This window comes from Lagopus muta, chromosome 19, assembly GCF_023343835.1.
Source record: "Lagopus muta isolate bLagMut1 chromosome 19, bLagMut1 primary, whole genome shotgun sequence".
Lineage (NCBI taxonomy): Eukaryota > Metazoa > Chordata > Aves > Galliformes > Phasianidae > Lagopus > Lagopus muta.
In genome coordinates this window covers 2,303,696-2,321,430 of record NC_064451.1, presented here as the reverse complement: position 1 = coordinate 2,321,430, position 17,735 = coordinate 2,303,696, and the positions used below count along the sequence as shown (strand labels likewise).

The following is a 17,735-nucleotide window of genomic DNA, read 5'->3' as shown; positions in this document are numbered from 1 at the left end:
AAATATTAGAATCTGCAAGATAGCTGCGTTCAATTTTTTTTTTTTTTTAAGATATTTTTTCCTTTTTTTTTGTCAGTCACAGCTTAAATAAAAACCTTGGCACAAAGTCAGTCCAATAACTTTGGTTACTGACTTTCAGATGTTACACTCCATTTGCAGAGAGCATCTGGTGTTGAGCTCTGCAGGAACACGACAGCCAGGGAGGGGGAACTGCTGGCGATTGACCCTTCCAAGCAAAATTAAATTGGCAGAGAGATGCACGTCCGATTGATGCTCAGGGGTTGTACGACCCACAGGAAGCAGATGACAGAGCACCTGCCTGGTGTGCTCGTCTGTGTGAAGGAGAAAAGCAGGATGGGTTGGTTAATGGCATTAGTGGTCAGCCCAAATCGCACTCCTGCATGCACTGAGGCAGAGTTGGACTGGGAGCCAGAGGGTCCCCTTGAGCATCCTTCCATTTGGGAACAGTGGGTTTAGGTCCATTCAGGTGCTCTAAGGTCCAGGAGTGATTCAAATGGAAGAGCCCCAGTCCAGCAAGACGCAGGGAAATTTGGAGCCACACACCAGCACCAACTACATCTCGTCATTTTGTCTGCTTACACATGTTCTAAGGCTAACTCCTGAGCTGGAGGTCTCCACACATGTCCTGGGAAGGACAAGATCTCAGGAATCCCAGAGGCCCACCCAAGGTCCAACTAACAGCAAATGATCGGACAATCTCCTCCTTCATACATCAAATCTGTGCCTTCTGTATCTTCATGGTAATTCCCAAATGGATTTTGGACTTTGTGGCAGAGTACTTTCTGGAGGCTCTTTGGGATGTGACAGCACTTGTGCTGGGGCCCAGCAGTTGAAAGAAAATCATTCTGAGAGCCTGTTGAGAGCCCTTTCACACTGCTTTTTACATTGGCTAAAAGCAACCAAATCCTGAACACAACTTCTGCTCAAATGAGCTGTCTGGGAAGAGGTTCTCTCCACCCCTGGCCCATTTATACCCAAATCAATGCTTCTGAGAAGATCCTCTCTCATCGCAGAAGACCTTTGAGTTACTGCACTCCAACATTTTACCTTCAGGATATGAGTCAGCCTGCTTCACCAATGGTAGAAAATAACAATCCACCTTGTTCAAAGCCTACTGCTACTGCCTGGATCCACCCTGTGACCAAGCAGGCATCAGAAAAAAATATCCACAAATCTTTTGAGTCTCATAACACTAAAATCTGCGGTGTTCTGAAACAACGATAATCCCTCTGCCCCCTAAAGGAGCATCCGACACCTTGGTCACTGGATATTTAGAGGAGCAGAACACAGTTATTCACCACTGGGATCAACTCAAAAAGCAAAAGACGACTCTTGGTAAAATCCTTGATGCTGGCAGCATTTAAATTGTCCTAGGATATTGCTAGCCGTGGACGAGCATGTTCTAAGTACGGTTGTTGCACACAGTAATAATGTTAATTCAACCAAATTAAAATAGAAGCCCAAATCCTTCCCCTGGTTTCTTCCCTCTTCCAGCCTTATGCTTTCCAAAGAAGCACAGAACTAAGACAGAAAAAAAGCAAAAACGCTGATGTTTTACGCCTTGATCTGCAGGCTTACGGCTCCAACAAATCAATACATAAATATGCTAACAGGACTTCTCAATAAAAAATTCATTCTGTCCCCTGATAGCGTGGACTCACTCAGCTGCTTTATTCATGAGCGTGCCCAGCGCCGTGAAAACTCTCATTCACTGTCAGAAATTACAAGCAGGCCAAGGGACTCTACCTATTTATTTTTGCTAATCTCTCCTCTTTCTTATTTTAAACAGCTTGGAACTTGAATTATGAATGTAAACTAGGTCTAAGCAACTCCTGTAGGAAACAGGAAATGTTTGTTCATGCTAAGGAAGGTCAGATCTATGATGGAGTAACCAGGAGAAAGCATTACCCAAGGATCACGCATCCAGTTAGCCTGGGAACCACAGTGGGCATTTACAGCACAGACCTCATCAGGGACAAGCATTTTACACACATGAGCACCTTCTACATGGCCACAGAGCAAGTCAGCAGCACAATGATGAACAGAGCCCATCACGGCCAAGGATCTAACCAGAGACACCTCAAAGCAGCTCACAGGCTACTTGCAAACTCAACACTCCCTGCAACTTCTGTTTGGCCATGGGTAACAGGAAACCATTGCTGGTGACCCATGGCCCAACCCATGGCCTACCCAGCAGCACCACATGGCATCTGCACCAAGCCAGACCCCTTTTATTTCAAAGCCCTCAAAAGCAACGTCTAACAAATAGAAACCCTCCCTACGTGCACTTAATATTCATCATTTAAATGCCAAATCACAAGTAAAACCAAGTACTTCAGATAATTTCAACTAAGCATAACTCAAAGATGCTAATGGGCAGCCAATTCATCCAGCACAAGTCCAGTTTAATCTATTATTAAAACCAGTACCGCAGTGGCCGTTGTTGCCTTCGAGTTTCTTCTCTCTGAGCACACAACCAAGACCTGCTTTCTGGGAAGGGACAGACCTTACATTGCCAAGTGCCCCCAGAAGGTCAGCACAGAGGTTGTGGAGAGTTTGAGGAAGGGCTGCTCCTTGGAAAACAAGTGCTGCTCTTGAGTTTGAAGTTCTTGGAAAGTAAGAGCGCTTTGTATTTCACTCATTGCTCAGAAAGACTCATGCCTAAGTCATGTTACACTTAGAATTAAATCCAGGCCTTCCTTGAGCTTTCTTCTTCTACTGCATAGCCAACCAAACCAACTATCAAGGCTAAAGGAACACTCTGTCTTTTGTAGAGTTATCCCAAAATTACTCCCAAAGTCGTAAGGAGAGAGGAGTACAAACACACGTGCACACAGACACAGCTATTTATGAGCTATGGCTGTTCAAGGCTACATGCAATATTTACGTCAGGGTAAATGCACATTCAGACTGAAACATGAATTCTGTCGGCCTGGTGAGCAGATGCAGAATAAACTTGTCCTCCTGCTCAGCAGCCCCCATGGCCTGTACCCCTAAGTCAGCAAGACAGAGCGTCTCACATGGACAGATTCCCAGAACACTTAACAAAGAATTCAATACTCAGTCACTTTCTGACAATGACCATGGGAAATTATGGATCGATGCCCAAAATCATTGCAGATAATGACAGTCCTAAGAATAATGCACTGGCTTGCTCATCATCTTAAATGCAGGTCTAGACTCTTCCTGAAAGAAAAAAGCCTATATATTTCAAGCACTGATTTTCCCTCCCAACATTGTAGGCAAAAGCTTCCCAAGAAATTTTCAATAGCAGAAATCTGTTTAGCTGAATTAAGTTCTTCATTTTATTGCATAAAATCTGAACAATAGGCTATTGTTATGTGCATTCCTCAACAGAGAATTAGGTTTGTGCAGAATATGGATCTATTTAGGTCAGGCCACCTTCTCATTTTGTCTTCTAATGAGAATACCTCCAGCTGTACAGCTATCTCCTCCAGTCAATTATAAGCAAAAAATATCTTTGTAGGCATTTCTACAGCCTACAAAACAAGCTAGAGCTGAGAGCTCAATCACACAAACTTCAGAACACAGCAAGACCCTCAGGTCCAACAGTCCTTTGTCAACGCACACTCTGCTTCTCAGGACAGGAGCCCAAAACTGGTTTCTTGCCACTGTTTTCCCATTTCAGACAGGAAGAAAAAAAAAAAAGGCATTGGTGAAGATCCTCCAGCTCTACCTAAAGATGTTTCATAAAGGTTTTATGCAACACGTTAATTAGAGCAGCAGTGCAAGCCTGGTTTGTCAGGTCTCAGTCAAGAACCTGGTGCAAGTCTTTGTATGCGTATCCTTTGATATAGCAAATACAAACTTACATCCAGGTCAGGATGGCCATCTAATTAGATTAGAGCAGAGCAACTCTTAATCACAGCGCCACAACTAAACTTGTCTTTAAAGACAGGAGAATCTTGAATCAATTAATTAGTTCATTAGCACAACTAACAGCCTGCAGTAGGGAGACGAGCCCAATCTTTAACTGACCAATTTAGGTTAGAGGCTGTAGCAGAATCAAGTGATGAAAATACGTATAAAAGAGCCTAGTGAAAATCCTGCGGTGTGGCTGCTTTGTGGAAGACCACCTAGCACCCAAGCCTGCCCAACTTTACAATTAATCAATATCTTGCCTCTGTGTGTGACTGGATTACTGCACACCAAGTAACAAATCCATCTTTCACGTAACAAGCTGGCTGGGGAATCAGACACCCTGCACAGCAGAAGTGTCCAAATGTACCTGCTTCCCTGTTGGGAAACCAGTGAATGTATGTTTTTAATCCAGCCAAATGCCAACAGGTTTAGCAGAGCTAAATGGCAGCACAGCAGCCAGTTCAATGGGCTGGACCCTGAGCTCCTGTGTGGATCCACGTAGATCCATGCATCTCTCTCTTGATCAGGACTTTTCAGTCTAGACAAGGTGACTTTCCTTTAGAGCATGGCTTGTTTTTCATGAAGTTACGCTGCTTTTCATACTTACTGGACAATTACCTCCTGTAAGAGAGTAGCTGAGTGCACGCTTGACTTTGATGCATGGGTCTACAAGCAGTGAGGGCAATGTGAGCATTGCATGAAGAATCATAGAATCATTTAGGTCAGAAAAGATCCAACCATCAACCAACCATCTCCACGCCCACTGAACTGTGCTCCTCAGAAGATGAATCTGGATTTTAAGAACCTCCCATTTGAAAGTCTCAATAACTCTACTAAATTTGTCTGTTGGAGGAGAAAGGAGAAGAGAGTTTTGCTTGCAAAGGAGGATGATGAACCTCCTGCCAAACAGCAGCCTCAGTTTGCACCTTGTAGCACCCTGAGATGTGCCAAAATGCTGAGCACAGAGGACCTCTGCCCCAGCAGATTGCTCCTTGCCTCCCTATCACTGACACAGCACAGAAAACAGACCTGTGATCACCATCTGTGCAGGTTCCTAAACCCAGCATCCCACCCACACAGCCAGCATCCCACTCATCCCACTGTCAAGCTGCCTAACAACAGCACAACCCCGTATGCCAATACTGCACCTCTTAGCACAGCTCATCAGTGCCCCAGGGCATGCAGTCTGCAGATCAAAGACGTCATCCTGAATCCCTTGCACATCCAGCCTCTTCTGCAGGAGCACCTAGTATTAGGTCTTCTGGATTGCTATAGGAACTACAACAGCAAGTAAAGTCCTCGCCTTCTTTTCTTTTCTTTTCTTTTCTTTTCTTTTCTTTTCTTTTCTTTTCTTTTCTTTTCTTTTCTTTTCTTTTCTTTTCTTCTTGTTTTCTTTTTTCTTTTCCTTTCTTTCAAAGAAGTTTTCTCTTACTCTTTTCCACTTCAACCACAGATGTAGCAGTCATGGCTCAAGCAGGCTGGCATGCTTCTGAAAGCATCCAGCTGCTTTTATTTCCCTTTGTAGGAAACCAATTGCAGGGCATGTAAGAGAGCTGCTTATACCCTCGCTGCTGTAATGTTGTCAAGCTGCAAGCGAATTTCTTCAGCTGGAGTTTTCACTTCTTGGCAGGCACTGGTGATTAAGCTGTTGTTTGGAGAGATTTTCATTTCTTTTCAGAGAGCAATTGCTCTGTTGAAAGGGCTCTTTAAGTTTGTATGATGTATGTCATTCTCCGGCTGTATATGTTAAAGCCTCCTATCAAAGCCTGGAGGTGGCTGCCCCACAGTCATTTTGAATATACCTTCATTGAGACATTCAATAAAACGCAGAAAATACGGTGAGGCACTTAAACACTTGCTCGGCTTTACATTTCCATTTGCTCAGGCGGTTTTCTGAGCAGGGCAGTGTGCTGAATCAGGCTGAAATGCCCTACCTTTCTGCTTTACAAAGAGCTTCCAGCAGACGTGGGGGCAGACAGTCTGTTTTGCCAGACAGGTGGAGAGCTGGGCACGGCCAGAGACCTCCATCAGACCTGTCTTAGCACCTAAACATTGCAAAGCTACTTCAACCCTAGACAAGCTCCCCATTTGCTATTACAGTGTATCTTTGGAAGCACACAAAGAGTGCCTGCAACACAACTGCACCTCTCGGGAGGCTGTGAGAAACAGGGCATGGACTCCTCAGCAGGGATAAGGGGAAGTGTTTTCCAGCTAAAAGAGGAGAGATTTACGCTGGATATGAGGGAGAAGTTGTTTGCAGTAAGGGCAGTGAGGCACTGCACAGGTTGCACAGAGAGCTGGTGGTGCCCCATCCCTGCAGACAGCCAAGGTCAGGCTGTTGGGGCTCTGAGCACTGCTGGAGCTGTGGGTGTCCCTGTGCACTGCAGGGAGTGGGACCTGATGGCCTTTAAGGTCCCTTCTGACTCAAACAATTCTATGATTCTAAAAGATCTGGGACCTCACCCTTTGGCAAACAGACTCTGTGGTGCTCCAAAATCCAGGAGAAGGCGGAGGAAGGCATAAATAAATGGATGCTGGCCAATGCAGAATTTAGAGTGGTGAAAATCTGTTGTGCAGGCAGGTCATCCTCCCACACAAGCCCCATCAGGGGTGCAGATTCCTCCCATTTCGATCTGTCTCACAGGGGCCAGAAGAGAAATTCAGCCTAGCAGGTGAAAGCAGTGCTGCTCATTCGTGCTCATTTCTTATACTGCTGTATTACATGGAGCCAACCAGGTCTCATCACTGACAGAGCTATTCCAAAGCCCGTTGTTAGACATCTCCCTGGGGAAACCCAAGTGAGAAATCCAGTCCACCTTCTGCTCTGTAGCAAGGTGCTCAGGACAGAGCATGGAGTTCTGGGGAGGGTTTTAAAGGCACAGAGAACGCTTGTTATTTTCACATAGCCATTAGGTTGGTGCCTGGAGCAGGATACAAGTGGTGGGTTGTTCTGTTTGTGCAAGGATTTTTGAAGCCTGGGAGAGAGGCTGAGGACTGCACGACTGCCACAAACATAAGAACAACTTAAATGAATTAATGTCATCCTCAAAGATTCGTTTTTCTACACAATAATGATCTTCCCTGTTATTTGAGCCAAACACACGTTGCAACAGCACAGTGGGGATGCAGCAGGCTGAGAGCCAGCATGGGTGAAACCCACACCTTTGTAACCAGGTCTGTGCATCAGCCCATTCCAGACATCTCTGCTTAATTTTCCTGTAAGCAATTGGTCCTACTGAACAACCAGAAACGAACACTACCCCTCAGCAGCAGCAAGAGGGATTATCCATCACCCTGTGTGCACGTAGGAGGTGCCTGACTCTTATTAGAAGATTACAGTCATCCTAACTGGATAGTAAATACTATTTAACACTAACAGCATCCAGGGATTTTTCCTTCTTTACAGAACTGCAGGGAGGAAAAGAGCAGTCTTTCACATCCATGCAGCAGCACTAACTCTGGTACAGGTGCTGAGCTGCCACTGCTGCAGCACGCACTGTATGTGCACTGCCAGCTCTGTAACCAGTGCTTGGATGTGAGCATCTCTCATCATGCTCAACATACTCCCAAGAGCAACCTCATTGTGACAGTGAATGCTCAGTGCTGGTGAACACCAGATCCCAGGGATAATCCATCTCCTAATAGTGCAGTGGGGAGTTCTGCTGTATATGCTCTCCTTGCACTCACATGGCTTTAGGCAGATGCCACGGTCCCAGACAGCATTTTGGCTTAGGCAACACAACATCAGAAAGTCAGAAGTCCCCAGAAACACACGTGAGCTATCCAAACAACTAGGTAAAACAGATTTTCTTCTGCCCCAATAAATTCCAACACATCCACCACCTCTGGGCTGGGCATGGAACAATAATTACATCCTGACCTTCTCTTCCTGTGTCTTTGTAGGAAATTCAAAGACACAAAAAGGAGTGAAAAAATACCAAGTGAATCATCCTCAATTCAGTGAGGGTATAGTTCTAGTTGAGATCCAATTTAGGGCAAACTTGCATTTTATTTGAACTGTTCCTTTCTACTTACAAGCATATTAGAGGTTAGGTGCAGTCCACGCTCTTGTAATACCCACTGGACACTAATATTTGACAGTAGAAAATAGAAGAAACAGGAAAATCTCTTGCCATTAAGATCAAAAGAGAGTGAGCGTACACTTTGACATTTCTCCTTTCCTGCAAGGAGTCCCTGTTTTGCAAAGCAAATTCCACCATGTTATCCTTGAGCTCCTGCAGAGGAAAGATAAAAGGTGAAAATCTGGCGCTTTGAAAGTCAACATCCAGCTTCCTACCAGCTTCAGGTGAGTCAGGTTTGAGCCATGGTTTCCTGTAGGAGAAACGGGGCCACTCCAAAGCACACTCCTCAGATCCTTGGGAGCCCAGTGTGCTGCAAAGTCACCACTGCACCTCCCAGAGGGTTACGTACCAGGTAACTGCGAGAGGACCACAGCACAGAGCCCAGAAACCTTCCTATATAAGTATATAACAAAAGCACTGAGCCCCAACCAACCACAGCCATTAGGTCTACACGGGCTGCCTCATTTACAGTAACCAGTAATATCTGGCACATAGTTTACGTCCCTGTGGAGTAACTGGTGATTCTATAGAGGACAGCAAGGCGTTTTACAGCTGGGAGTTTGTATGCAGGCATAGAACATCTCTGGTTTTTCACACTTGGCAGAGCAATCTGAGCTTCCCACAGTGATCAGGGCCAAGTGCAGGAGGGGGCTCATGGTGGATGAGAAGGTCCTGGTATGGGAAAAGCTGAGAATCACTGCTATAGGAAGGAAAGCATCTGCTTCAAGGGTGTCCAACCTTTTGGCTCGTCGGAGCCACATTAAGTGAATGGCAGTTGTACTGGGCTGCATACACAGAGATAACTCAAAAGTTATGTCTCCTGTATACTTCCATGGAAAACTACAACTGGAACAAAGAGCACAACAGTGCTATTTGATAGAGCCAAATCTCAGCTACAAAACACTATTTTTCAACATAGTCGCCACCATTAGCTCTGCATTTTCACCAGCATTGAACAAGAGCCTACATGCCACACTTGTAAAATTCTGCACCAGTGGAGGTAACCACTGTCACCACTGCTGCAATGCAGCCCACCCACTGCCTCTCTGTGTTGGTCTCCATAAATATTCAGCAGATGTCAATGAATGTCATTTTTTCCTCACGGAGGAATTTGATGACACGCTTTTGCTCCATATGCACTTCCATGTCAGGTGCCATTCTGCCAGACTGCCTCTCTGCTGCCGTATGTCACACAGCAACAGGAATATCGGTGGGAAGGTTCAGCCTTTGCTGCCAAACCACCAACACAACTCCAGCTCACCTATTCTCTTTCCCCTTTGGCAAAAACCTGGAGGCATTGTGGAATTGTTCTCCCTCAGTGCTAACAAGCCCAGGTCATTGTCAGCTGTGCTTCTGACAGGATAACAAGTGCAGCATGATAATATTTAGCATATTAAAATACTTTACGAGAACTAATTAATACATTTACATAATGGTCCCAAGAGACCCTCTGATCACCAGTTACCACTTAGGAGTTCAGCAGTAGTTCTTTCAGGCACATGTGAAGCAGACAGTGCAGCTCCTGCTGTCCTACATCACTCCCATCCGTGCTGTGATACTCCAGGTGAACACTACTTACTTATTTACTCTGGAACAGGTTGCCCAAGGAGGCTGTGGATGCCTAGGAGCATTCAAGGCCAGGCTGGATGTGGCTCTGGGCAGCCTGGTCTGCTGGTTGGTGACCCTGCACATAGCAGGGGGTTGGAACTGGATGAGCATTGTGCTCCTTTTCAACCCAGGCCATTCTATGATTCTATGATATGATTCTATGATTCTTACCATGGGAAGGCCCTGTCCTGAGCAAAGCCCAGTGTCAGCACCACCAAAGCAGGACTCAGAATGGTGCATCAGCCTGCTGTAGTGGGCAGAGCGTCTTGAACAGCATTGCTGCTCATAGTGATCTGATGCTCTAAGGAGGTTTTCCCTCATTTCCCAGTCCAAAAGATGCTCTGTCTCTACCTCAGAAGACAAAAGGCGCTTTCTTGTCTCCTGTCCTTTGCACACAGTGACCTCCCCAAATCACCTGTTGCTCCTCACGTCCTTTTTGGCTATAAACAGCACTGCAGCCGACAAATCTGCAGCCCACAGAAGTGCTCCTTCGGAGATACTGCTCTGGTGTTCCTGTGCTGCTGACTCAGGAAGGAGTTTTCCCCTGCTTACTCTTAGCGCTTTTCACCTGATTAACGATTCAGTCTTTTTGCTTCGAGCATAAATCACCCTCCAGATCAAGCCTTGCTAGAAAGCTTTCTTTGGCCCCAATTAAAACGAATCTCTGGAATTATAAACAGTGGATCAGCAAGGAAAAACAGGGCTGAGATTTGTGAGCCAGCATTCTCTGTGCCCTCCTAATTCCTCAATTTATCACGGGAGGAGTGGATACCAGCAAGGTAATTACTGACTGCAAAGCCTTGCCTTTGATGGCAAGGAATGTATGGAAGTTGCATCTGCACACCATGTGAAGTCATGAAGCAATGACTCAATAACCCTCACAAAGCAGCTCTCACTGGAACCCTTGGAAGGACCTGAGCCAAGTCATCGGACCCGAACCCAAGCTCCCTCTTTTTCGTGAGCATCGATTTACATCAACCTTCAGACACAGCCCTCATTTTTCTGTCTTGAAGCTGCTTTCAGGGCAGACGGCTCTGTCCCCTGGTAGCCTCGATGCAGAAGTGGTAAAGCAGTCTCACCCCGCCACTGACCCCATCCTGACTGCAAAGACAAATTCGAGCTCTTAGCACCCCATAGCAGGAAGAGCAGCAGTAACAAAGCCCCATTCATGCAGCGCGATCAATCAATCACTATTCTGCAGGAGGAAATGAATGGCCCATTAAGGAAGCAGTCGGTAACCTCAGCTTCCCCGTAATTGCATTCAGCCCTACGCTGCCTGGCGTCCCGGGGATTTCAACTCTAAGGACAGACCCGAGGTGGGGCCGTTAGGAAGAAGAAGGGTGAGCAAAAGCAAGGCAGCAAACCCAGCCCAGCCAAGCAAACCTTGCATATGGCAGCGGTCAGGTAAGGGCAGAGGAAAGGGAAGATCAGCCTTCCTCTGTTCCTGCTTGGTGGGAGAAGCACCTGCTTTGTTCCTTATTAATGCATAGTCACAGTTTACACAGACTGTATCTTGTAGTCTCACAGACATTTGCAAATCTTAATTAAGCTACACGTTGAAAGTAGGTTCATAGCTCCGACGAGGATCCTGCACCTGGGGAACGCAGCTTTCCTTCAGGAGAGATGGCAGAAAAATGCATTCCACCACTGCTGGATGCAAGAGGCAACACCTCATCATAATCCAGTATGGCTGCAGTAGGAACTCATGATTGCAGCTGAGATGTGGGACGGGTCAGAGCTGGAAGGACTCTTAGCACCACTGACACCCACTGCTCTGCGTGTGCTGCCATAACTGCAGCAAGGTTTGGGCTTTTACTTCCTATTTTTTCTTCTTCTTTTTTTTTTTTTTTTTTAAGTTTTCTTTTTTTTGCTTCTTTTTAACAAACCTCGAGTGGGCATGGGAGAAACCAAGATGAAAGCCAAGCAGCTAGGGAACAGCCAATGGCTGGAGCTGTGAAAAACTTCAGGGTGAAACTTCTCCACCCACATCTTTTCTTGGCTGCTAACCTGCAAAAGGACAGCCAGCTCTTCAGCCAGCAGAGCAGCACGGGGATGGGGCTGAGGAACAGGGGCAGAGCTGGCTGCAGGCAGCAGATGTGGGAAGGCTGCAGAGTGGTTTGGTAGCACTGCAGGCAGCACGCTGCAAGTAAACCATCCAGAGATCCTCCAATCCAACAAAGAACCCATCAACCATTGAAACCCAACCAGGGTTGGGGGTCTCAGGCAAGGCCTGGCGTTGTACAGCAAATGCATGCTGCATCTCATCCAGGCATCTATTTCCAATTAGATGAAGGGACATCTAAAATGATACTATAATAATTTTCAAGGCAACCCCCACAATCAATACCCCAATTCTAAACTCTGGGTGTTTTTTTTTGCATGTGGTACAAAAAGCAGTTTGGGAGAAAATGATCTAATACACCACATATTGATTAATCAATCCCAGGCAGGATGCTAATGGGCTTTTCTTACAACAGTTGGCAATAGAGGAAGGAGTGGGATTGTTGAATGAGAGTGGGAGAACCAGGTTGCGTGATAAAGTTTCAGGGCAAGGGGATGCAATGGGGAAATGGGCCCTTCTAGAGATCACTTTAAGCAGGTAAGGACTTGGAAGAAACGGAGAAACTGAGCTATGAATGATAATAAATCAGATATATCAGCTTCAAGCACTGACGATTTGTACCTTGCAATTTACTGTGGTTGGTATTAATAATACTTCCCTGTTGCTACAGAAACCCTCACAGGAAGGTCTGCAGAAGAGCCCAGCATGGGACCAAAGCCTATAATGAAGTAGATGGAATATTTTGTAGTGTTACCAGTCAGGGAAATGGTCTATTAATGCCTGCTATGTTTTGTTTTCCACACTGGCACTTCTGCCTAAGACAGGACGTGGTAATTCAGATCATCCACGCATAGCTGTCAGACCTTCCTTTCTTCCACAGTCAACAGAAAGGAGCAGCTGATGCAGTCATACATTGCTAAGTCATCCCCATTCCTAAAGTGAGCTGAAAAGTGCTGTGTCCTTTGCGCCCCTGTACTGGATAAAGTCCTTTACTATCCTAGGAAATGGAAGTGCAAAACACGAGGATCATCCTTCAGACCTGTTACACCCACTATGAAAATATGGGAAGAGCTTAAGAAAGCATGAAAGTGGGGGCAGCTCTGCAACAGGCACAAGGTCCCCATTGATTCTCAAAGACTCAAAAAGGACCCTCTCTCCCCCACCCCCCCCAAAAAAAAAGCCAAAAAAAGCCAAACAAATTGACTTCTATTTTTCCCTGCACAAACATTCTCAAACTAGTGCAGTGCATTCCAGCACCCAGGAGCCCTACAGCCCCAGCTGCAGACTCACATTGTAGAGGATGTCGGTCCATCCCTCCATGGTGATGCACTGGAAGACGGTGAGCACAGCAAAGAGGATGTTGTCAAAGTTGGTGATGCCATAGTTGGGCCCTTGCCAATATTCCCTGCAGGTGGTCCCACTCTCGCACTGCCTGGCAGGAGGCTCCTCTCCACAAGGAAAATCTCCCACCTCTTCACCTGTGCAGGAGAACAGAGGGAGAAAAACTTACTGATCAAAGCCAGCTAAGCAGCTGGAACTGCTGGATCCTCTTTGCACCATGAGATGAACCTGGTTTGCGTTTCACGATTCCTTGGTGCCACTCTGGGCATGTAAAAGATGTTACACTCGGGCAAGCATTTATATACTGCCATGCTTTAAGGGGCTGTTAAGTGGCAGAGCGGAGCAGAACTACCTCTGAACTGCCCACAGTTTGCCCCAGTGCTCAGCCACATCATTTACAGAATCATAATCATCCGGGTTAGAAAGATCTACAGGATCACCATGTCCAACCTGACCTACTGAGTCCCATCACTGAGCCATGCCTCTTGGTGCCACCAATGAGAAGCAATATGGAAAAGAAATAGTGCAGTAAAATAAAATCAAAGGTTTGGAAATGGCTGAGTACAAGAAGATGCTGTGAGATACGGATGCGGCTTCACACAGCATAGCTAATTGCTCAGCTGCAGTCTCATTGTAAGCTCCATGTTTCTACCCCAAGGTCAAAGATGGCATCCAGCAGCAGGGATGGGGCTGCTCCACTGAGCTTTGGTTCAGGCAATGCAAAGGGGGAAGCAGTCTGCAATGGTTCAGGGCCACTGGGGATGGCCAAAAGTGTCCCATGTCTTCCAGTGCCAGCTGTGAGTCATTGCATCCCTCCAGAGACATCATGAGCGCCAGCAGAGAGCAGTTTGGAAAAATAAAGTGCTGGCTTTTCAAAGTAAATAAATACACCAAGCAACGTCCCTGCTTACACAGAGTTGCAATTCTGGAAATATTACATGGTTTTAAAAGCGACACGATCTGGTGGTGGAGCAGCAAACTCCACAAAATCAAATTCACCAGGGGGAGGAAACAAAATCAGCACTAACAATAATTAGGAATAATCATTCCACAGAGCAAAGCCTGCAGGAGGAAAACAAACCCATCAGCGTGGCTGCAGGATGTGGATGTGTGTGTAAGTGCTGCCTTTTCCTGTTGACTCAACACCTCAATGCTGGGCATCGCTCTCCAGCTCCCACCCTGGTCACTGCAGGCTTTGGGAAGGGGTTGGTGAGACAGGGCTCTGCAAAGAAATATCAAACCTGGCTCTTGCTGACCGTCTGTGAGCTCTAATAGAGAATCTCTCTCTTTCGCCTTTTGCTGCTCTAAAAAAGCAATGAGTTTTTTCTCTTGGAAAGAAAGACATTGACAGAGCAGAATTGGTCCCTACCCCCATAGCTGGGGTAAAGAGATGAGGAAAGGGAGCACACCAGGGAAAAAATGGGAAGTAAATGTGATGTCCTTTGTTTTTTTAGAGCAGATTCAGAGTGTTTGGCCTGAGTGAGATGCAGAGGACATCTGCTTAAAAACTGTCCTGTGTCTGCAGAGCAAGATTGCACAGAGGCTGCCAGGAGAGGAAAACAAGTCTGGCACCCACCAGACAATACACAGCTACTAATTTTTTTATCCATTTCTCAGCCCAGCCTCAAACGTCAGCCTCAAATGAACTTTTTGCCATATTTTGGTCCCCAGCATCCCTCTGTCATAGTCTGTTCCTGCAGGGCTTCCGGGCTCACAGGTCTACAGCAACGTTGACTGCTGACACTTCCACTTTCTTCCCTCCACGACATGAATTCATGACTGATAGCCCTCATCTGGTCCCCAATCCCAGGAAAAAATCTCCAGAGGTTTCTCACGTGGAGAATTTGAACAGACACCAATGTGAGCAAGTCCTCATCCACCAATTTGCGACCCTTTGACACGGGTCATCTTTTTAACGAGGTTCACATTCACATGCTGAAGTCAGCTGTCTGAGCCCGTGGTCTCAGGCCTGTGCTCGTTAATGCACCTCTTTGGATCTGATGAGCACTTAGGGTTTAAAAGGCTGTGCTGACAGCATTGTGGGATGCTCTGCTGCTCCACTCAGGGACTGCAGAGCCAGGAAGCCTCGCTGCCTTTCCAGAAGCATCATTTCCTGCAAAGCAGGTGGCATCGATCCCCATAACTCACCCTACAACGAGGGGAGGGGAAAAATAGGGTTCAGTGCCCGTAAGCAGAGCCGCTTTCTGCACTGCTGAGATGCCAGGTGCTGCAGGGCAGAGATGTGACATGCAGCATTTTCTGGCTGCACTCCCAATTCCTGGCTGGGGGTCACTCAGCAAGCAGCAGTCGCTTGCACACCATGGGGCACAGTGACAAAATCTGTTCTCAGCCCCCAGCTTGGCACTGAGACCTCTCAGTCACCGCTGATGTCACGGTTGTTTGCAGAGAACAGAGTGCTGGGGTTTGTTTTTCCATTCCAAGCTAACTAGTTTTCTAGGGAGGAAATATGAATATATCTGTATTATTTTGCCCACTGGATGCAGCCACCCCAGCAGAGAATGAACTGCAGAGCCCGGTGCTCCCAGCCTGCAAGCCGAGGATGCAGGAACTCACCCAGCTCATTCTAGGGCTGCAACGCAAAAAATCTGAGAGTGCTGCTCAAACTGCAGATTTTTGCTTCTTGTTATTCTTAAGTGTTTTCTCCTTGCCATCTCAGCGAGAGCATTGCTACCTCCTGCACCTCTGTGGTCACCGTTATTGCTGTTCCTCTGCAGTCGTTGCAGTGAGATGAAACCTTTTCTGCTTGGCACCAAAACGCACACACAGCAAAGCAGTTTTCCTCTCCTATCTCTCCAGCCCAAAAACTTCTCTGATAGATCAGTTGGACGCCAGCACAGGCTGCCCAGGGGGGAGGTGCAGGTGTTCCAGAAGTGTGGAGATGTGGCTCTGAGGGACGTGGTTTATGTTGGCAGTAGGTGGACGGTTGGGTTGGATGATCTGAGAGGTCTTTTCCAACCTCAGTGATTCTATGAAACTCCATCTCTTCTAGGAATCACTCTGCTGCTCACAAACAAATCTCTAAACACCCAACTGTCCTGTACAAGCTGTGTTCTGTTTTGTTAATGTTTCTTAGGAACATAAGCAAAAAAACAATTTCTCCCTCTTTTTGCTAAACTCTGTGTAAACTGAATACATTAAACTGTTTCCATGTTGTTTATTATAAACCCTCATGAAGGATGCCCAGAGATTTGGCTGGGATGTTCTTTTATTACCATTTGAATGCACATAATAAATCAATATGAAGACCTATTAGTGATAATCACTGAAAATACAAGACTGTGCTTTAAAGACAGTCAATTATACCTTAAATTGCATCTTTTGGAGACAGGAACAATATTTTCATCTGTGGTTAGTCCAGATAATCAGCACCTATTAGCGCTATTATAGCAGGAATATTTAAAAATTACATGGAAAAAAAAAAGGCTTTTTTATTTTAATTGAAATGAGTTCAGTGAAGCTGAGCACCTGTTGCACTGGCAGTGCTGCATGGTGCCTGCTCCTGCCCACCTCATTCACCTTCATGAGTGCTCCCTGCTCTGCTCTGTTTGAAGGGCATTTTTAACCTTTCTCCATCAGAGGGCTCCTTGCTTTTCATCTATTTACCTGTTTGTTTTTTTCAGTTTTTGGGATTACTCCCAACCTTTTCAATGTTACCAATGGCACTGACATCTTCTGCTACCCATACAACTTGTCCAAGAGATCTTGCAAGGAAATTTCCCTTTTGCTGCAGTTTGCAGAGCTAAACCCACTGATACCAAGCAGAGACCAACAAGTTGAAATAAAAAGCTGCCCTTCAGAGGGCTGCAACCATTGAAATTTGTTTCTTTATATGTATTATATGCCTCTCTGGAGGTGCCTGTGGCCATGGATAGAGTCCTGGGCTGCCTGGTCTGGTGGGGGGCAACCAGCCCATGGCAGGGCAGTTAGAACTGGGTGATCTTTCAGGTTGGCTTCTAACCCAACCATTCTATGATTCTGTGATGATTGTGAAACAAATCAGGAGGCCCTGAACACCCTTGTCTCATCCTTGGGTAGACTGACAGCAGCACTGAGAGCTGGTGTTGAAGTGGCAGGAGGATCCATCCCAGGGTGCACAGGGTGAACAGAAGTCTGTTAACTCAGTAAAGATGGGAAAGGAAAAGCCACATGAGAACAGGATGGGGATAGGAATCTTATGGAGATGGATAAGATAGAAATGGAGATGGAAAGGATGGGATCTCTGAGTGCCACGAGGTACACTGGGATGGCAGCAAAGCTCCAAACTCACCTGTCTCATTAGAGAAGCAGGTTTTGTGAAACTTCCCCATGTAGAATTCCAAGCCGATGATGGCAAACATCACGATGGCAAAGAAGAGGAGCAGCCCAATCTGAAGCAGAGGCACCATTGCCTTCATGATGGACTTGAGGACGACCTGCAGACCTGCAGGGACAGGGAAATACAGGTCATCAGGGAGGGAAGGAAAATGAGGGCTGGAGCAGGGGGGTGAGGCAGGGGACACAGGGCATCTAAGGGACAGATTAGGACTTGAACTCCATGCAATGCTGCTTTCCTAGGGCGCTGTAAAGAAACCTTCACACGCTCAATATTTCAGACACAGAAGCAGGGAAGTTATCTTTTTCCAATCTCCTTTCTTCAGATACCAGATTCAAAGGTCTCTTAAGCTTCAGAGACTCAAAAGGACTTTAAAAGGACATGCCCTGCAGTTGGTGGAGTCCCC

The 17,735-nt window shown here is 46.4% G+C and overlaps 1 protein-coding gene across 13 annotated transcripts in view; it reads right to left on the bottom strand.

Moving 5' to 3' along the window:
- Positions 1-17,735, bottom strand: part of CACNA1B (calcium voltage-gated channel subunit alpha1 B) — a 264,962-nt gene that overhangs the window by 146,686 nt on the left and 100,541 nt on the right. For 12 of the 13 annotated variants that reach the window (XM_048966416.1, XM_048966420.1, XM_048966419.1 and 9 more), the window contains 2 exons: positions 17,285-17,437; positions 12,946-13,133 (listed from right to left, as the gene is read on the bottom strand). In XM_048966416.1, the coding sequence (XP_048822373.1) occupies positions 12,946-13,133; positions 17,285-17,437 (341 nt within the window). Of the gene's footprint in view, positions 1-5,051; positions 5,173-12,945; positions 13,134-17,284; positions 17,438-17,735 lie in introns of those variants that run through there. The other variant, XM_048966430.1, reaches the window with a different exon arrangement.